The 22078-nt window shown below is 39.3% G+C and overlaps 1 protein-coding gene across 4 annotated transcripts in view; it reads left to right on the top strand.

Annotated features, from left to right (window-relative positions):
* CACNA2D1 (calcium voltage-gated channel auxiliary subunit alpha2delta 1) overlaps positions 1–22078 on the top strand; it is a 506289-nt gene that overhangs the window by 330008 nt on the left and 154203 nt on the right. For all 4 annotated transcript variants that reach the window (XM_069978323.1, XM_069978313.1, XM_069978341.1 and 1 more), the window contains exons 7-10: positions 752–883; positions 14159–14228; positions 16906–16956; positions 18939–19038. In XM_069978323.1, the coding sequence (XP_069834424.1) occupies positions 752–883; positions 14159–14228; positions 16906–16956; positions 18939–19038 (353 nt within the window). The remainder of the gene's footprint in view (positions 1–751; positions 884–14158; positions 14229–16905; positions 16957–18938; positions 19039–22078) is intronic.

Below are 22078 nucleotides of genomic sequence, written 5' to 3'. Positions count from 1 at the left end.
AACAGTGAGATATTTTTAATTAACACCTATCACAAAGTTTCTTCATTTTTCTTTTATATAGATTAATAGATTAAAACCAATTTAGTAGGTGGACAAAGCTTCTAAAAATGTTATTAAAATCACCCTTCATTTCGGTATTAGCTGTCAGGGGTTTAAACAAAATATGTGAATGAGTTATATATAATAATAGTAGCGTTTAAAGAAACTTTGACTATTATGACAAAGATTATTACTTAGACAGTGTCAGTACTGTGCATTGGATATCAAAATAGATATTCAGTTACAGTATTTTTCTTAAGCACCATAGCAACTTGGACTTATGTAACTCTCCATTTCCAGGTATCTGACCACAAAGCATTAATTTGTTCATGTTTCTGAATACAAATCTCATCATAGCCTAGGTTCACTGTGTGGCTAAACCAGTACATGAATATTCATACACACATAACTGATTTTTCTCAGAGTTATCACATCCATAAACATGAAAATCTTGTTAAGTTACACTAATGAGCACAGTGTTGGGAAGCTATTCCCCGATCAGCTTTAAAAGGCTAATAATACCACTGTCCCACAACATCTACTTCTGTTTTTTTTTTTTTATATATATATATATTTGTTATTCATTGGTATCTGTCACTAGCCCTCGTGTAGTTATGTTACTATTTACTTATTTATTCTTCCACAGAATCAATATCATTGGTAATCATGACAATTTATTAATACATTTGCAAACCATTTCACTTTCTTTTAGCGACCATAGTGTTAAATGAACTGAACTGGACGGCTGCTTTGGATGAAGTCTTTAGGAAAAACCAAAATGAAGATAAAACACTTCTTTGGCAGGTCTTTGGAAGTGCAACTGGATTGGCCAGGTATTATCCAGGTAAATAAGACCAAATTTTTATGTGATGGATCAATAAGCCTTCAAGAGGAAATCTCACTAGGTGAAGTAAGTAAACCAGGAGACTCGGCTACGTGCTGCTGCCTCCTGATGTCCAGTAATGTTTATTTTATGGTCGTAGCCCCTCCTCCCCTATTCCTGACATTGGGCCCCACACCTGATGTGCACATGCATGGTTAGCAAGCCATCAGAGCATGAATGCAAAATGGTTGGTCAGAGTCACAGGCTGCCTGTTACCGTGTTTGCTGTGACCTTTTAGTGTTCAAGCCCTGATAACTAGCCAGTCATTTATCTGCATATCAGATGTATGAGGAAGTGTGTGTGTGTGTGTGTGTGTGTGAGCGCAGAAGCAGTCAGGTGAGCCCCCTGGATTCCTTACATTCACCTTGTGACAGGTCCTCTTTAATGCAAGCATAACATTGGGAAAGAGAGAGGCTAATATTATGTGTTAATGAGGCTTAGAGATAGTTGTAATGACATCCTTACTAGAGAGGAGCGAACCGGGTTCGGGTTCGAGTCGATCCGAACACGAATGTTCGGCATTTGATTAGCTGGAGCTGCTGAACTTGGATAAAACTCTAAGGTTGTCTGAAAACATGGATACAGCCAATGACTATATCCATGATTTCCACATAGCCTTAGGGCTTTATCCAAGTTCAGCAGCCACTAATAATCAAATGCCGAAAGTTCGGGTTCAGATCAACTCGAGCATGCTCCAGGTTCGCTCAATTCTAATCCTTACCTATAAACACCATGACCTTCTTTATAGATTGTATAGGTTGTTTATAGATACCAAGATACAAAATCCAGTGTTAGAGATGAGTGAAGTGATTCGGTACAAATCAGATTTGGGCTAGGTTAGTACTATGTAAAAATTGCGTCCATCTTTCATAATGACGAGCGTCATTGCACAAATAACGGCTGCTATTTGCACAACGATGGCTGTTAATATGTAAGATGGAGGTCATTTTTACATGGTGTGAAGCCTTGGTAAAAATGTCACAAGACATTCAGATTTGTTAGAATCCATTTTTGTAGCAGATTTGTTGATCCTGCTTTTGAACAATGAAAGTAAGTGATGATAATATATGCATTGCAGCTTCTACTCAGTACATTTGCTGGGCAGAGAACTCTGTACTAGGTGCAGCTGCAGAAATCTCTGCTCCTGTACATACTTTGTGTAAGCAGTTGCAGGGCAGTCATTGCTCTTCTAAGGCCCAATTCCAGAGACAAGATTCGACCCCGCCTCCTTTGTCATCAGAGGATGATGGGTTGTCATTGGAGAGAGGGAGGAGCCAGGAACAACACACATTTTGTAGTCCTACTTTGCATTTCCTGTTAGTGGTAAAATATTAGATTACTAGTAATAATGCTATATTAGTAAGTTATATATCTTGGGGTGATATATTTATAGGAGAAGTCCAGTGAAAATTTTTATTAAAGTATTGCCCCCCCCCCCCAAAGTTATACAAATTGCCAATATACACATATTACAGGAAATGCTTATAAAGTGTTTTTCCCTGTAATTACGACTGCATCAAGGCTTCACTTCCTGGATAAAATGGTGATGTCACGACCCGACTCCCAGAGCTATGCGGGCTGTGGCTGCTGGAGAGGATGATGGCAGAGGGATGCTCAGTGTCCCTCCAGTGCCCTGTGTCGCTCAGTGTCCCCCTGCCATCATTCTTTCCAGTAGCCACAGCCTGCACAGCTCTGGGAGTCTGGTCGTGACATCACCATTTTATCCAGGAAGTTACATCACCATTTTATCCAGGAAGTAAAGCCTTGATGCAGTAGTAAGTTCTGTGAAGAAAGCACTATATGTGCATTTCCCGTAATAAGTGTATATTGGTGATATGTATAACTTTTGGGGGGAAATACAATACCTTAATAAAAATTTTTGCAGGACTTCTCCTTTAAATACCCCTTTAAATAATATCGGACACGCTTTTAGTAGAGAAGATTCTAGGGTGGAATCTTACATGCAGTTTTGATGCTATTTGTTGAACCACACACAGACTCCAGACAAGAGAAAAGTGTAAGTTTTTTTTTTTTTTTTTTTTTTTAGTAGTGACTTATTTTTATAACACACATGCATTAGAATTCTAGCTCTCTTACATTAGCAACCACTTTAAGCTTTTTCACTTAGAAATTGAAATTGTGAAATTAGTTATAAACATCAGCTATATATATCCACTACACTACAAACAGATCAAAATTTCATGTGTACAGAATATTACATCAAGCATGTGATGGTAGTTGGAGAGTTTTCTCATAAAGTGGTAATGTAAAAGCCAGGGATGGCTACTTGAAGACACAGACCTGAAAGATTGTACTTAGCAGTGGATAGTGTACTGGTAGATTGTACTTAGATTATACTTAACAGTCATGCCAAGGAACCCACCATGTCTATGTTGTACTGAAGGAGTACTCCAGTTTAGAAATTATTTTATATATTGCAGCAGTTATGTTACCTCACTGTGCTCCCCCGATTTCCTATCTTCAGGTCCCCCACTAAACAATCCTGACACCACTTCAAAGACAGACTTTTGTCAACAGTGACAGCCCGCTCGGCCATTCACTGACTGAGATGGGACAGTGCCACGGCCAGTGATTGCTGTCACTGCCAAAAGGAGTCAGTCTCAGAATTGGCAGCGGAATCATTCAGCGGAGGAAGACACAGCAGGAAGACACTGGGGTTGTGTGGTGAGGTAAAAAATAACAGTTCCGCTGCTTGTGGAACTGTATGAAAAATAGATAAATACATAGAGATTCTGGAAAAAAACAGCACTCGTTGTACAGTACATCAAGTGCCCAAAATAAAAATTCTAAATGCATGCCCAAAATACACTTTTTTGGGGCAGTTGTGCAAAAACGTGAACTGCATATTATAGATAAAAAAATTGATAGTCCACATAAAAAATTACTGCAGCACTTCCAAAAAGCATGTAAAAATGTGCTAATTTTTCCATTAAATGTCTTAGATAGATAGACAGATACTGTGGACAGTGACATTTTCATGAAAAGGTCTTAATTAGAGATGAGCGAATACGATTCGATCGAGTAGGTATATTGAATATTGCGGTATTTGAAAGATTTGAATACAATTGATTAGTGTGTTGAATACGCGGCAAACATTCGAAAGCCCTCCCATTGCCCTTGGCGCTTTTTTTAATCCAATGACCATGCAGTGAAACCGTGAGGGACCCTGGAAGTATGCATGCAGCGACTTATAGTGTCCCTGGTTTAGCCCACTAAGGGCACGTTAACCTTATACCTATTGTGCCAGTAGCCCAGTAAAAGGCACGTCATACATGTTGTTCCAGTAGCCCACAAAAAGGCACGTCATACATACTGTTCCAGTAACGTTCGTACAGCATGATGCTTGATAAGCGCGAATAACACGCTCTACAGACGCACATTGGAATCATGTATGTAACGCTGCGCCAGAAATACAAACAAAATGTGTGAACATTGCCGTAAAGCATTCGCAAATATTTTCTCTTCGCAACTGCAGAGAGTGGCATTATACTGCAATTTTGGGGTGTTGGGTGCACCCAGGCATGCTCCCCCTAATGTCTCAGTGTCATTCCGGAGGTGTTTGCATCGTTTAGGGAGGTTTCATGGGGGACTTGGTGACCTCCAAATGGTCGAATTTTGATTTCCAAGTGCCGAGAATTTTTTTCCCATAGACTAATAATGAGATCGAATTTTCGTTTGAATAGTCGAATCTCGGTGCCTATTTGATTCGAAGTCGAATATTTCACTACTCGCTCATCTCTAGTCTAAATATATTTCATTTTATATGCATGTGAAACATATATATAAGTACTCATCCTGATTCTGTTTTCTTTTTTTTTTTCTCGGCAACTTATTCAAAAATCATGGAAGCAAATATTTTCTTATGGACAAATTGGAAAAGCATAATAAATACAGATGAGCGAACCAGGTTCGAGTCGATCCGAACCCGAACGTTCGGTATTTGATTAGCTGGGGCTGCTGACCTTGGATAAAGCTCTAAGGTTGTCTGGAAAACATGGATACATCCAATGACTATATCCATGATTTCCACATAGCCTTAGGGCTTTATCCAAGTTCAGCAGCCACCGCTAATCAAATGCCAAAAGTTCAGGTTCGGATCGACTCGAGCATGCTCGAGGTTCGCTCATCTCTAATAATAAACCATAAACTTTATAGGGTATACTTGTCTATAAGGCTATGTTCACACAATGCTTTTTCAGCTCCGTTTAAAATGACGTCTGCCATTTTAATTCTAAAACGACGGACGTTATTTAGCAGCCTCGCCTCCCCTCAGTGCAGTGACGGCTGTTGGTATATTATTCGAGTTTGGGTTACTAATTGGCCTTTGGGTGTGTCCTAAACGAAAAGTCCATTGAATTTAATGGTAAAAACGGTTAAAGGACAGTGACAAAAGGAAAACTGGGTAAACAACTAAAAAATAACGTCCGCTGTTTGCAAAAGACGTCCAAATATAATTGTCAAGATTATTTTTTTTTTACGTCCGTGTAAACAACGTCCGTTATTTAATACATTATGTACATTGGAGGTCTGTCATTCCATTGACTTCAATGCATTGCACTGAAGTCAATTAAATCTCGTCAAAGCATGTCTTTTTTCTAAATAGCAAAAGCGTCCGCCTTTTCTCTTTTTTTGACATTGTGTGAACATAGTCTAACTTTGTATATTTCTATAAAATCATTATGAGGCCATGTTCGCACAGTGTATTTTTTTAAGTGAGTCTATACCCACAATCTGACCCCCCCAAACCACGTGTACCTTTGGATAGCTGCCTTTAATCCAAGATCTGTCCTGTGGTCCGTTCGGCAAGTGATGCAGTTATTGTCCTAAAAAATACTTTTAAACTTGAAGCCCGTGCCAAACGGGAGTATCTGTGCCCTAACTTTGCACCACCCCTCCGTCCCTCCTCCCCACCCTCTTTATAATTAGGAATGCCACTGAAACATTTTCTCCATGCTGAACATTGCACAGGTCCTTAACGATCCAGCCCATGTGCAGGGCTGCCACAGGTGGGGAATAGGAGGCAATCTGCCTGGTGCATTCCTAATGATGAGGAGGGTGGGGAGGAGGGACAAAGAGGTTGTGCAAAGTTAGGGCACAGATAAGCCCGTTTGGCACGGGCTGCAAGTTTAAAAGTATTTTTTTTAGGACAATAACTGCATCACCTGCCGAACGGACCGCAGGACAGATCTTGGATTAAAAGCAGCTATCCGAAGGTACAAGTGGTTTGGGGGGGTCAGATTGTGGGTATAGAGTTGCTTTAAGACAAGAACGGCCGTTGCTGGCAATTAAAACAATGGCTGTTCATACCTTTGAATAATGCACTGCATTGATCCCTATGGGAACAACGGCCGTTGTTCACAAACTGTATTGATTAATGGTCGTTGTTTAGTATGGCCGTGAAAATAATTGACTTGTTAATTATTTCCGGCAGCTAGAGTGCCAACAACAGCCGTTGTTCTGCTCTGTTCACACAATGTCAGAATTGCCATACATTGCATACAATTCAGTGGTTAATTGGATTGCAGGCGCACCCAAATGTGCCCACAATACAAATAAAATAATGTTACTGTAGCCAATATGGTAGTATTGGCCGCAGCAACATGTCAAACAGCAGCCATTGTTGTTTGTTTCAAACAATAGCCTTAATGGGGTATTCCAGGGAAAATTAATAATTTAGCAATGGAAAGGGTTAACCAAGGTTAACCCTTTCCTAATATACTTACCTGTCCGTTTTTGGCTCCCCAAGGAGATCTCCGGTCCGGTCACGTGAGCCTCCAGCCTGCCACTCCCGGATCCTCTGTCCTTCCGGTTCGGTGACGTCACCACCCCGCCGGCGTCTGCTGTCTTTCTTATTAGCAGCAGAGCACTGAACCCTGACTGACTTGGTAGCGTGCAGCCAATCAGGGTTCAGTGCTCTGCGTCTCCTGCTGTAAGTTGTCAGGGTTGGGGGGGGGGCTCAGTGTTGGTGTCAGAACTACATTAGGGCAGTGTGAGGGGTCACTGCGGCATTACTTCCCCTCCCGGGACTCAGGGTCAGTATCGCTGACACCCGGGGGGGAAGTCCTGTAAAGTAATGCTTATCGGCTGCTGCTGATCCCCCCGGCCCCCCTCCCTGTGTCCCCGTCAGATCTCTCACCCCCAGAGTGCGCTGCCGCACTGGCCCGATCTCTGCACCTCTGATCTCCTGCATCAAGCAGCCGGCGGTACTCAGCTGACAGGCGCTGTGTGACTGAGGCAGGAGAGATCTCTTCCTTGCTCCGTACACAGCGCCTGTCAATCACCCCGATAAAACTAAGCTGACAGGCGCTGTGTACGGAGCAAGGAAGAGATCTCTCCTGCCTGTCACACAGCGCCTGTCAGCTGAATACAGGTGCAGAGATCAGTGCCGAGATCGGGGCCAGCGCGCTCCGGGGGTGGGGGTGAGAGATCTCTGACAGGGACACAGGGCACAGCAGACGCCGGCCGGGTGGTGACGTCACCGAACCGGAAGGACAGAGGATCCGGGAGTGGCTGGCTGGAGGCTCACGTGACCGGACCGGAGATCTCCTTGGGGGGCCAAAAACGGACAGGTAAGTATATTAGGAAAGGGTTAACCTTGGTTAACCCTTTCCATTGCTAAATTATTGATTTTCCCTGGAATACCCCTTTAACTTTTACTCTGAGCTATGGCATGAGGATAATCCTAATCACAACAATCTGAAAAACATGGATACATGAAATATGACATTTGTTGACGGGTGGCACTTTTAGGCTATGTTTCCACTACAGGATCATAGCAGGAAAATGTGTCCGTCTGTTGATTTTGATAGCCGCAAATAATGATCCTAATGATATTGTTTGTGAATCTGAAGTTGTAGAATTGTGGAACACAATTTCCTAGAAAGGCATATGCAGCATATCCAAGGCATATTTATTATTAAATGCCCTGAAAGCCAAATCAGTAAAAAGGCCTCTCACCTAGCGGAGCTCATTTATAATAGTGGAATCATTTTGAAGAGGATTCCTTGGCCCCCTCAAGCACTATAGTCTAGATTCAACTGCAGGTTCTAGAACTTCTAAGACAGCAAACAGAGGTTCTAAGACAGCAAACATTTTATGTAAGATACATATTAGCAGATATGCCGTATGGTGATTTTTTAATTAGTTTTTTATGTTGTTGCGTAGCTCATGACTCAAGGGATAGAATACAAACACACTTACATTTTAGATGTTTTTCCTGATATTTCAGCCATTGACAGTAAAGTATCTCTGGGTATCTATTAGACTTTTTATTACTCTTCCACTTCAGTGTAGAACACATTGACATGGATTAAAAGGTTTGTTGGTAAACAGTATAAACAATTTTAGTATTGGACATATTAAAAGAAACAGCATTGGTATGTATATATCCATGCTGCCAGTTTCTCGATGCCGGCATACATACCTTTAGCAATGCTGCATGGTCCGGCCTCTTCGGTAAAAGCAGTCTTTATTTTGCATGGTGCAAAAACAGTGTATAGCCTCTTGTGCACTAATAACTCCATGTACAGCACCCCTTTGGTGGAATTTATCAAAGGTGCACCTGGTGTAGTGAGGGAAAAGGGCGAACTGCAACTTTTCCCCTTGCTTGCCATACAGAGGCATAGTGTCCTCCCATACCTGATCTATCATTACAAATTCTAGCAAATTATCACAGATTTCTACACTAGCTTCTGCAACTGCTGTACAGGAGCCTCAGATTCGCCGTATTTACTGAGAGGCACGCACCTCTTTGTAAATCTGGCATGGGTTGTGGGGACGGGGCTTTATGAAAGACCAGCATACAGGTACGCCTGTCTTGATAAATCCCCCCTTATCCTTCTCTAAAAATCTAACAGTAACTAAAAGTCATGTCATTCAATAATCTGTAAGGGTGGGTTCACACTACGAAATTTGTGTGGATAAGCTCCGGTGGATTCCATCGCTCGGCCCGGTATGCATCTCTGCCCATGCCATAGACTTTTATGGGCGGGGAGAATTCCGCCATTCACCGTAAGAATTGACATGGCAATTCTTTCGGCGGACAGCAGAATCCGCCCGGCCATAGAATGGCATCTATGATACGGGCAGATATCCACGCCGTTGTGACCAGATACGAATGACGGAATCCGCTGGGACTTAATTGTGCAGATTCTGTAGTGTGAACCCACCCTTATATAATAAGAAGATAGTTTAGACAGGCTGCACATATTGTATATCCACTCTCTTAAAACTACCCAAAATTCTGTATCTCTGATAGTGTGCTTACTGATAAGAACAATGGTAAAATAGACTCTCAATAGTGCTTGGCTTCTGTTTTTCAGCAAACTAAATCCCTGCTGATTGCTAAAAACTGCTGTACTTTGCAAACTGGAGTCAGTAGTACAATTAACTAAACATCTCTTGATTAGGATACATTGCTATAAATGAATCCAATATTACATTACATCCAATTTATACAATCCATGTCCTGCTAACTGGCATAATAGCCTACACCATTATGAACGAATGTCCAGGGGGATTACAATTAGCAAGTCAGAAAGCATGTTTGGCTTAAGGGTGAAATAGGTGCAAAGCGGTCACTTCGAGTATTAATATTACTAAAGATCATTCTTAATTATAGTTGTAATACTTGGAATAACTATTAATCAATACTGCACGCAGCACATTTTTTGTCTCCATTAGTAATTAACGGCTGAAAGACTAATTTGTCTTTCTAAAGCAAGTGCTGCACAGAATTTTCTGCTAATATTCTCCACTCCTCTACCTCACGCACATAACCTACATAATCTCAGTATTACATAAACAGTACATTGATAAGGAAACATTCAACATTTTTTCAAATTTCAGAGCTTTTTTATGTTAAAGAATGCATTTAAACAAAAATATAATAGAAAAGGGTACACAAAGTAAATGGGGAATGGAAAGGGACGGTAGAAACTATGACTGTTACCAGTTACAAACATATCATGGGTATTGTAATGAGTTGTCCATTTTTGGTTGTCCAAATGTGTAACTGCATAGCTGATTGACAACAACAAAATAGGTGGTTAAGTCCTAGGGTCGGAACCACTTCCAATATAGTAATCTCATATGGTAATACACACATAAAATAAGTAGGGCAGGCTCTATCCAAAACTGACAAAAATGTAAAAATGTACCTAGTAGGGGACAAAGGGGAGTTAACCTTGACCTGTATTCTGGCAAATTTACTAATTTTACCTAGGGTCTCCACACCTTATATTGACTGTCTGTACAGTAACTGGGGAATTTTTGTAAACCAGTCTGTCATGATAGGTACTTGAATTTCCATAGACCGGGAATAACTGATGTCACTGCCTGAAGCAAAAATTGCAGTATCCTCTTTGGCAGCACCTTCAAGCGGACTGGTTTCATGGATAAGAGTAAGGGGGCTGGATAAAAGTGAACTCCTGTGATGCTTGTAAGTGATATACACTTCCTTCCAGAAAGGCTGTTTTTTTACATAGTCCCACCAGATGTGTGACATCCTACCCCTAGCATCACCACAGCGCCAGCATAGGGCAGGAGTTGATGGGTACAGCTTCTGAAGCAAATCTTTCTTGTATTATCAAGAAAGAATCTTAAAATTGGTCTCCTGAGCACAAGTAGAAATGAAAAATTCATGGCCTAACACAAAGGCCTTGGACCAGTCTGATGCTGCAAAAGTGCAACCGATCTCCCTCTCCTAGCCTCTCATGTAAGACAGAGCCTCCGCCACATCTGTGGATAGTAACTGGATTAATAGAGCAACTGTTTGGGTTAGGGGCGTTGAAAGATCACATAATTCTTCAAAGAAAGCGAGAGAGTGAGTCAGGCAGGCGCAGCCACTGATTCTTGTCAGATAGGAAATGTTTGAGCTGATGGTATTGGAACAATTTGTAGGAACAGCAGACTCATGAGGCAGTGTCTTTGTAAGGTTTCAACTGACCACTGCGTATGACGTGTCTCCATGTCAAGGCCAGATAATGCTCTTGCCCTAGGAAGGATGTGGCTAGAGTGCCTAGCGGGAACTCAGGTTTTACCTAATATTTTGGGTTAGTGTGCCACAAGGACAGCAGACTAAAAGAAATATTCCCAGTCCCCCCACTGCTTTCATTTCGGCAACCACCAAACCTGCGACAAATCATTATCCGCAGTGCTCTGAAGGCCCCAACGGATAATGGCACCTCACCCTGCCTACAAAACCGGTGCAAAACCTGCACACATATCCATATCTCTGACAGTGTACCAGTCCCACAGTCACAGGAGGTACACACAATCAAGGGAACATTTTCGTGCAGATCTTCCAATGTGGTGTATCTGATCATGTGTGTGCGATGTCCCACTACAGGCCTCTATGTGGGGGAAACAGGGCAGAGACTGAGTCAACGTATGAACTCACACCGATTTACTATTAACAACGGCCGGACAGATCTCCCTGTGGCTGCACATTTCTCTGGAGAGGGACACACAGTAGAAGACCTGCGGGTTACAGTATTAATGGGACATTTTAAGACACAAAGAGAAAGAAGGGAATGGGAATATAAACTAATGCTCAAATTTAAAACTTTGCAACATGGTCTCAATATCCATGCCAGCTTCATGTCGGCCTATGTGTGACCTGTTCTGGCTATAAAGACCATTAATTACTATTAGGCCATTAATCTGACAACAATCAGATAGCAACAAGAGATCACCATCCTCTTGTCACGCCTCATGAGCTATAGTTTATGGACCTGTTGTAAATAGCAGACCCTGTGTATATATTACATTTTGGTAATTCCAAAGTTTCCTAAAATCCTTTGATGAGTTCTGTTTAGTGTGTATATAAGTCTGTGATTTTTTTCAGTTCTGTATAACATCATGTCTGACAAAGGGAGATAGACTCTCGAAAGCTTACACTCAAATATACTCAGTTAGCCTCCAAAAGGTATCGCCTGATTTCTTCTCTATTATACTCTGCTATAAGCTTAGTTGCATAAAGCTGTTGCCTACAAATGGTCACTAGAGGTAGCGAAAAATCAACAGCCAGTTAAACATTTTATTAGCAGCTAGGACAAGGGAGCCAAGATATAGCGGAGGGGTTTATCCTAAAAATTGTCCTCTTGAGTCTGACCTATAGCTTGAAAAAGCTATAGTGTGCACAATCCAAAACACTGGTGAGGGTGGAAGAAGCATAAGAGAAAAATAGCAAAAAAAATAGTCTGGTAAGGCATTCCCCCCCAGCCTGTTTGCTTCTCACAAGCATAGACCTCAACTTCTGACAGGAGCCATAAGCCCTACAAAGGTCTGGCATATTCTATGCAGTTTAGTAAAGAAGGCTTTTGAAAGTGGTATAGGAATCGTCTGGAGAAATGAATGGGGAGTGTTTCAAGTGCATTGATACTATCTAACCACAAAATGTTACCTTTACTCCACTTCTTTAACTCAGCTGTGATTGCATGTATAAGGGGAGGGAAATGAAAGGGAATCTGTCACTAGGTTTAAGATGCCTTAAATGAGGGCAGCATAAACTAATGAGTAAAATCCTGAACAGATCGGTGTATTACGTAAATCATTTTCTTAAGACGTTCTCCTAATATGCAGGAGAATAGAATTCTTGTCACAGCACTCCCCCTGCCGTTCAGCTGCTGATTGAAAGGTGACTGCCTACATATAGCATGTATAGATAACTGCCAATAAGCAGATGGTGGGCTGAGTTTTCTGCTTCTTATGAATATGCAGGATTACTCATGGACATAATGGAGATGACTACTTGTCCATGTTATTCAGGAGGATATCTCTGAATTAACCACACAGAATAATGTGATACATCATTCTGGTGAGCTTCTCTGCCACTAGTTTATGTTTCCCTGAAATAGAAAAGCATAAACCTACTGACAGAGTCTCTTTAAGTAAGTATATTGCATCACCCTCTGCTTTCCTTCAATTTTTTATTTTGCCTTGACAACCGCTTTAATGTTTTGAAAAGAAGAATAATAAAATGATGTAAAAATGTGTCCAACTTGGTTCTAATAGCATAGGTAAGGCCACCTTCTATTTCAGAATTAAACTCAATATCTGACAGATTTTCAAAGGCACCTTACCATAGCTGTAACAAATACCATTGAAGTGGCACACCAACTAAAGCCTTATCATCCTTATCATTTCACTACTGTAAATAATTTGGAATGAATGTCAATCATATAAACAGATGCTGTGGACAGTGACATTTTCACGAAAGGCTAAATATTGCATAATATATTGCATTGCATGTGGACAATTTATCATAGACAGCCAAAATTATTCACAGAGAAATTGAAAAAGCATATTTTCACAGACTGGCCATTTCTGGATGGTTGGCAATTTTGGGCATAGTATGTAACAATGGCGCAGTATAGCAGAACCTGGAATAGGAGGTCACGTCCATATCATTCCTTTACTATTTTTTGTCTGCATAATGCTTTTTCTAGGGATTTGCATTTAAAGAAATACATTCTGTATTCTAGGCACTAATGTGTAAATGTATGAAAAACTAAACCTCTGAATAACCAAACTAAATTAGGCTGTTGTCATGAATGGCAGCTCTTTGGAAAAAAGTACCACAAAACTTTTTCAGCCAAGAGCAGAAGTGAATCCAGCTGAAAGAAGTAAAAGTCCTTCCTTCATATTTCCTATTTCTTTTGAATCCACTTCTACCTTTGGCTACAAAAAAATAAATAAATAAAATAAAAACAGTTGTGTATGACAACGGCCTCCTAGAAGTTCATATACTTTGTTAGGGGTGTGTCTGACAGCGAGCTTGCTGACTGTTTTCAGTGACAACTAGTAAAATTGTATGGCTAGCTCTGGGCAGTTTGGTGTACAGTATTTACTCACATTTTATATGTATTACAGCTGTATTTACATCTGTATATTGTAAAAGGCAATACAATTATTTTTCTTCTTGACTTTTTATTTTAAAACTGATTATGATAAGCTATAGTATATTAATAGAGATAGAAGTATATGTTCATAGATAAGATTCACATGTGTATAGAGTATTAGTAACATTTTGAAAAACATATGCACATTAATAAAAATAATCAAAATGTATTTAAAAAAAACCTAGAAAAACATGTGCATTACTTATTCACATATTATGTAACAACAAGATGTATATTCATATAAACCTACATACAAGAGCTATTAATTGCTAAACTACTGTTTCTAACAAAATAATTACTGTTTTCTATATAGCTTCTCCATGGGTTGATAAGAGCAGAACTCCAAATAAAATTGATCTTTATGATGTCCGGAGAAGACCATGGTAAGTGTTTTTTTTTTGTTCTATATATTACTAGATAAAATACCTAATGCTTCTCAGATATAAAGTGTCAGTCTGTCTTTGTGTTTATGCCCAGGAGACCAATACATCCCGATAACTACAAACTGGAGAAAATTTATTAAAATAGTTTGAGATATAAACTTATTTGCCTATAACAACCATTCAGCTTAGCTTTTATTTCACCAGAGCAGTTGTATAAAAGAAAGTTGAGCTATGATTAGTTGCTATAGAAAAGTAAGAGCCGTATTACACGGCTCGATGACTTGGTGTAAGCGAGCCTCAATCTGTTAGACATACATGCAGCTCTTGTAAAATAACTAGCGCTCCCTGATAATCTACTAGCTTCAGCCCGCTCTCCGCAGTGCGAGTGGCTTGTCATTTCAGACACTGCGGAGTTCGGGCAGAAGCTAGCCGAACATCAGGCAGCAGAGAGAGGGATTTAAGTTTATTATTTTTTACAGATTTTTTTAATCAACAGATTTATCAACCATCAGCCGCACTTTGCTATTACACGCAGCAATGTGTGGTCTCCAGTTGATGATTTAAGGTCAGGACCTAAAGTTACTATTAGCCAATGATCGTTGTCATTGGCAGCTCGTTTGTTTTTATTACACTAAGCATTGGTCTGTTGAATTGGCCTGACTCTGCAGATTATTGCTCTATGTAATAGGGCCCTAAAACAGGTTATTAAACTTTAATCTCCTGAATACCTAACCAGTAAACTTCTAGGAGAGTGAATGAAAAGACTCTATGGGCAAATGCCTCTAGCAACCGATGCAGCCCTCATCATCCCCTTTTGAAGGCCCTTTTGAAAAGTAATGTAGTAATCTGATTGGTTACTATGGACAACTGTTCCACTGCACCGTCCCCTAGGAATATCTAATGAAATGCAGTACTTGTTATTAATAGTCTTTTTTGCCCATAGCCCACCAGCCAGAACTCAGCTTTCATTTTTTTTTTTACTGATTTGATAAAATGAAAGCTGAGCTGGGATTGGTTCCTATGGACAACAAACACCATTTTTCTTTTAGACACACTTTATAAATCGGCACCAATAACTCAAATTGGCTAATAATTAAGGATAAGAAAGTGTGGGTGCTATATATATGTCCGGCAAGGTTGGAACCTTTACAAAAAAAGTGTACCTAAATGCCAAATATGAGGCCAAATGGTTCAGACTTAGATGCCAATAGAGGACAGGCTTTGACAATGGCTGACAACAGAGAAAAATAGTAATAGAAGTGCAATATATGTCCAGCAAAGACTGAACTTTGGGCATGCTCATAAAGAACAGACAAACGAATGCTTACTTTTATAGTGTAGATGTTCAGTAATACCCTTTAAATAAATGTTATTCACATACCTGGGAACAGAGTAAGGAAATGAGTAAACATGGATCATTTGGTCACAATGCTTCATTATTTTTCATTATGAAAGCACAATAAATAGTATTTCTTACAAATTACATTGTAATGAGCCGTGGGTGTTGAAGTGGTCTATTAAAATGGTTGTGCCTTCTGCTGAGCTATAAGTGGAATATAAGTGTGACCTTTTTTTTCTCCTAGTTAATTAGATATTATAACCCTAAACTGTCTAAATAGCCTACAACTACATATGGGACCTCATTGAGTATGCTGCTTTTTTCCATCACTCATCAGTAATTACATGTGCATATTCCTTTTGCTTTTTGATGAATAAGATTATTATTTAAGTAACCAAAAAATGTTTTCCTGTGTTAAAACATTATTTAAAATATCTAATGAGAACATGATTTACAAAACACATTTTCCAATTACATTGTGTTAAAACGCAAATGATAGACAGATAGTTACACATGGATGTGTGTACATTACAGATATTGGCAAAGATAGAGAAGGTTTTTGTGTTCAAGTAACTCTAACACAGGCCAGTGATGTAAGAAGGAATGCTTCTTGTTTCTATAATAAGATATATCAATTAGGGAACTATGTTCCATACAGCTGCATCCTTGGAATTCTTTTGTTGTTCTCTGTATTATAAAATTCAAAATAGACATTGAGGGTTTGAGTGGGGAAGGTAACTACGTGATGTTCTCTACTTTTGTATTCATGAAATACCTAAGGCACTTTAGCCTTGGTGTAACAGAAGGCCATTCAAGTTCTTTTTTCAAAAGACCTTTGGTTTATTGCTAAAAACATACTTGTCATACAGTTCATTGTGTTCCATAGAAAATTCCTGATACACACTTCTAGAATAAACACAATAACTGCAATTAAAACAAGGTTACCATGAGTGGATACATAGCAAATCTGGTAAACGCACTTGTAGGCAAAAAAAAAATGTGATCATACAAATCCATTTTTCGACACAGCTGATCTCTCTGACTGTGTCATTTAACAAACAATACCTGCAAATTGGAACTTTAGAACTACATGAAAATTTAATTATGAACAGTAAATACATTAGAATTAAATAGAGATTATTTAATATTTATTTTTCAGCCTCAAATGCATTCAAAATGGGAACAGCTACATTCAAGTGGTATATGCAAAATAATAAAATATGTAGTGTCTTTTATTTATGTGTGTATAGATGAAACATGTATTAGTTTTGTCTAATAGGGATTTTGTAAGCTTTTAATAAAAACAATATGCATTTATTTTTATTTTTTCATCTTTAGGTACATACAAGGAGCAGCATCTCCAAAGGACATGCTTATTCTGGTGGATGTGTATGTACTTTTATTGATTTTTAGGGGTTTATTTTTTTCGTCAGTTTTAAAGAAAGTCTCTAGGCATTATCGACCCCCTCCATCCATTGGTACCATTGCATTGCAGTGGTCATTCCATGTGCGATCCCTGGTTCTAAATATCTGTTGGTGATGTCAATTTCATAAAAACAATGTTTTAATCTGGAGGAGCGGTGTCAATGAAGAGCAGATTAGAGTGTTCATTTTCTAGGCCTGCAGGGCCTCTTTCTTCTTGCTGTCCACCCCTGGTGTGTAGCTAATAAGAAGAAGGATGGGCAGCAAAAACAGAGCGGTGCTTCTTGATATCAGAATCACTACCAAACGCAAATATTTTAAGATAGAAAGCGTAGAGAGATAACTAAAACGAATACCTTTAACAACCCTGAAGATTACATTAATTCACATACATTACCTAAAATACAGCATCCTCTTGTAACAAAGTGCTACTATTACCTATATTCCAACATTCAGTATACAAATGTTCTCTGTATTACACCATACTTAGGTGGAGTCAGGTGGAGTTATTGCTGTTGCTCTCAAATCCCGCTGCTGGCCTTCACACATAACTAAGCCCGCACACTCTTCTGCTGCTTCATCAAGTATCTTTTTTAGATTATTGATGAATTTGTCAGCAGAAAGGAGACTCAGCTAAGAATTAGACTTACATGAGACACCTAGGGGGAGCTTTATCAAACTGGTGTAAAGTAGAGCTGGCTCAGTTGCCCCTAGCAACCAATCAGATTTCACCTTTCTTTCCTCACAGATTCTTTGAAAAATGAAAGGTGGAATCTAATTGGTTGCTAGGGGCAACTAAGACAATTCTACTTTATACTGGTTTGATAAATCTCCCCCATAGTGGTGAGTTTTATAGGGTTTTTTTTTTATTTAAAAGATTTTTTAAACAGGACTGCATTGATGTAAACGAATTTAATTGTAGTGACCATGTCTCTTTAAGTTAAATAGTATAATATACATTGAATATTTAAAGCATGATAACAAAAGTCTAAGGGGGAGATTTATCAAACTGGTGTAAAGTAGAATTGTTTTAGTTGCCCCTAGCAACCAATTAGATTCCAACTTTCATTTTTTTAAAGGCTCTCTGAACTGATTGGTTGCTAGGGGAAACTAAGACAATTCTACTTTACACCAGTTTGATACATCTCCCCCTAAGTTTTAGTTATTTATTCCATGTAAAAGCCAGTGATAGTCATCATGTCAGTGGGTCTCACTATCAAATTGTACTCTTCAAATTTGACATTGTAGTTTGGAGTTTCTTCATAATTTAGTATGTGGTAAAGCATAGCCTCATTTTTTTCTCAGACTTCATATTTTGAGTCTAATAAAAATAATGAGTAAAGATCCTTTCTATACCTATGAGGGAATCTTCTTTTTCTCTTCCTCCATGGATGCATTTGGTTTTAACCAGTTTTTAAAATTGAACAATTCAATATGATTTTACTCCCATGCCCTAAATGTTTGTAAGTTATTTTGACATTTATTTATGGTTAATATTCTGAGTGAAAAGTGAGAGATTGAGTCTATTAAAAGCATCTCTTGGTTTCCATAGAGGACTCTTTGTTAGGTTAATGTCAGGGGGAAAAGCATCAAGCCTGATGTGTCTAGTAGATTGCTTTGTACTAAAAAAATCTATTCTCTAGTTTGTCTCTTTGATGGAATAGATTGCATCTGATGTTTTAAATGGATTGAAATACTTTTATATTACTGAAATGTGTTTCATCAGCATTTGCAATACCTCCTGTTTGAGCTTTGCCCTGAAGCAGACAAGCTGCCATTTAGATCCCTTAAAATGCCTATTATCCCAAGGAAGAGGAAATGGACGTACATGGATAGCCCAGAAAAGATTTTCAATTAATTTCATTGACATTGCACCTGAAACTGATTAGGATATTTCAGACTGATTTATTTTTGTAACCCATTTCTCATTCTTATGTCTCTTTTTAAAGGAGTGGAAGTGTTAGTGGGCTGACGCTGAAGTTGATAAGAACCTCTGTGTCGGAGATGTTGGAAACTCTTTCAGATGATGATTTTGTGAATGTTGCTGCTGTAAGTAACGCTTTTTAAAAAAAAAATCAGACTCCTGTTGATGTGCTCATTACTTTCTAGCCGTTAATGTGTTCCTTTGTAACACATCACTTAAGAATTGTCAACTTTTTGAACTTTGGTTCTCATCTATTGCATGTGTTTATAGATTGTTTGAAATCTGTAATGGGGTTTCAAAATCAATTAAATACTAAACCAAATATATATCGCCGCTCATCTTACCATTGAAAATCATAGGAAATTCAATCAAGTTAAACTAGTCATAAAAAAGCTATAGGCTACGTTCACACAACATCTAAAAAAGAGAAAAAGTGTCTATTATTGCTGCTATTCAATTGACTTCAATGCGATTTACTTTTTTTCTCCACCTACATAAAAAAACATTTTCTGTCGCGCAAACAATTAACAACCATATTACGACTGCAAAAATGATAGCTCATAACAGTAATCGGTTAATGTAATAACATTACATCATCATTTGCTACTATATCGCTAGTTATCACTGTAGATCATTTTGGTGGATTTTTGCACGATAATTTCTCCTTAAAGTGACTCTGTACCCACAATCTGACCCCCCCAAACCACTTGTACCTTAGGATAGCTGCTTTTAATCCAAGATCTGTCCTGTGGTCTGTTCGGCAGGTGATGCAGTTATTGTCATTAAAAAAAATACTTTTAAACTTGAAGCCTCTACCAAACGGGAATATCTGTGCCCTAACTTTGCACCACCCCTCCGTCCCTCCTCCCCACCCTCTTCATCATTAGGAGTGCCACTGAAACATTTTCTCCATGCTGAACATTGCACAGGTCCTCAACGATCCAGCCTATGTGCTGGGCTGCCATAGGTGGGGAATAGGAGGCAAGAGGGTAGGGAGGAGGGACAGAGAGGTTGTGCAAAGTTAGGGCACAGATACTCCCGTTTGGCACTGGCTTTAATTTTAAAAGTATTTTTTTAGGACAATAACTGCATTAGCTGCCGAATGGACCGAAGGACAGATCGTGGATTAAAAGCAGCTATCCGAAGGTACAAGTTGTTTGGGGGGGTCAGATTGTGGGTACAGAGTCGCTTTAATAGGGCCTTAAGTGGTGCATTTTTTAGCACTAACTATTTAATGGCATAAGAGAGAGGAGGAGGGGTTGTGAGCAGGTGCTCTACTGGGATTAGTTGTAGAAGTAAGGAAAGTCCAGGTGTGAATACTGTAGGCGAACAGCCAGGCTCTGGTTTCTTCCTCTAAAATATAGAGAAAGATAAATAGCTTAGAAACTTAATAATAGCAGTAAGCACATAAAAATCCCATTTCACCACTTTAAAGTAGTAACTTAACATAACCATGCTGCATATTTTTTTTAAATTAATTCTACAGTTACTCCTTAAATTGGCTGGCTGCAGGTACACCGCAGTATTCATTGGCATACCTTTCTGCTGGAATACCAATACATACCACTCATGTACTGAACTTATCTAATGTGAGCCTAAGATGTTAATCCAGCACTGTGGTGAAATATAACACTCAACACATACTGCATCCTTCTTCTATGCATTGCTGTACTTGTCGCCTCCCCTTATGTAATGAAGAAACTACCTTTTACCCCTATACAGTGTGTAATCCTTTAATCCCCTCCACTTTCCTGCCTGGTGTAAGCAATGCTTCGGCACTGGTGCCGGTCTTCTGCGCCTATTGCAGCAGCTATACTGAGCTGATAGACATCGTTTTTGTAGGGCAGGAGAGGAATCTCTCTTGCCTCGTACACAGAGCACCTGTGGGCCCAGTTACGAGCCTGACCGCTCAGAATCTCTTCCATTTCAGCCACTGTACTGAGCTGACAATCTCTGGGTGGGAGGCAGGAGAAATTATATAGCCCCGCACACATAGCGCCAGTCAGTCCAGTACAGGGCTGAGTGTAGTGATTACACAACAGGGGTTGGCATGTCAGTGTGATCGGGCAAAGACCTTCTCCCCACAGTTAGGCCCAGGGCATCACTGTTGTATCCTATGTTCAGGTAGGTCCATATCATACCATGGAGACACCAAGCCAGAGGCCGGCCGGGTCGGTGACGTCACCGTGTACGTAAGTCAATGATTTATATTAAGTATATAGCAAGACCATTTTATTAAAAGGTATGTGAAAATAACTTGGAAAACCTTCTCAAGTAAACTGGCCCATCTTGAGATTGATTTCAGCAGTTTTGGCAGTATAAATAATAAGCTACGGGTGAAAGCGCAAAAGTAGCCTAAGTGGAGAAAAAGGCATTTTTCACTGATAAGATATATTGCAAAGAACAAACAACATTATGGGGAAAACACAGTACACTACCTAAGTACCTGACACGATTCTCATTTTTTAGTGTTCTTTTAATCCCTTTTGTCATGCCCAGCAGGCCAGATTGTGTCTTTAAACTAGACTTAAAACATTTTATGACTCTCATAGCACAGAATTAAGATGTTTCAAGTGGCAATATACAGAAATGAAGGATACACACACTTTTCAATTCCTTTAAATAAGACTGATGCAAAGCAATCAAGACACAATCCCCAAATATCTCTTTCATACTCGCTTCAGACATGCAGTCCTCCAATTGCTTCCATCTATCTTGAGAATTAAGATAAAAATAAAAGTGGCACTACCAATCATGTTGTTAGCAGAACCTTACCTATCATTATTCATGGTCACAGCTAAAAGATTAGGATATCGTTTCTAGCTAGTGAAGGCAGGAAAATGACACTGTGACTTAATCAGCCATATCAGGATTTATGCTGAGGTCTCAATGAACAAGAGGCTTAAATATTAATGTGCAGAAACACTTAAGTGCAGAGTTTTTAATTATATAAATGCATTTGTTTCTTGGTTAGCTACAGTACGTGAACCGTGCAGTGGCAATATAAATCACCTAAGGGTTAATGTGTCACATCTTCCCATCTTAATTTTCAGCTCTGCTACAGAAACTGCTGCTCTTTGCATATGAATAAGAGCTTGGTGTTCGTAAATTAGCAAATGTATGAGAAGCGTTGCCATTCCTCGCAACTAATTTGGTTACACCCAT

Source organism: Dendropsophus ebraccatus, chromosome 1, assembly GCF_027789765.1.
Source record: "Dendropsophus ebraccatus isolate aDenEbr1 chromosome 1, aDenEbr1.pat, whole genome shotgun sequence".
In the NCBI taxonomy this organism is placed as follows: Eukaryota; Metazoa; Chordata; class Amphibia; order Anura; family Hylidae; genus Dendropsophus; species Dendropsophus ebraccatus.
The sequence above is the reverse complement of the archived record's forward strand: the minus strand, read 5'-3'. Positions and strand labels throughout refer to the sequence as shown.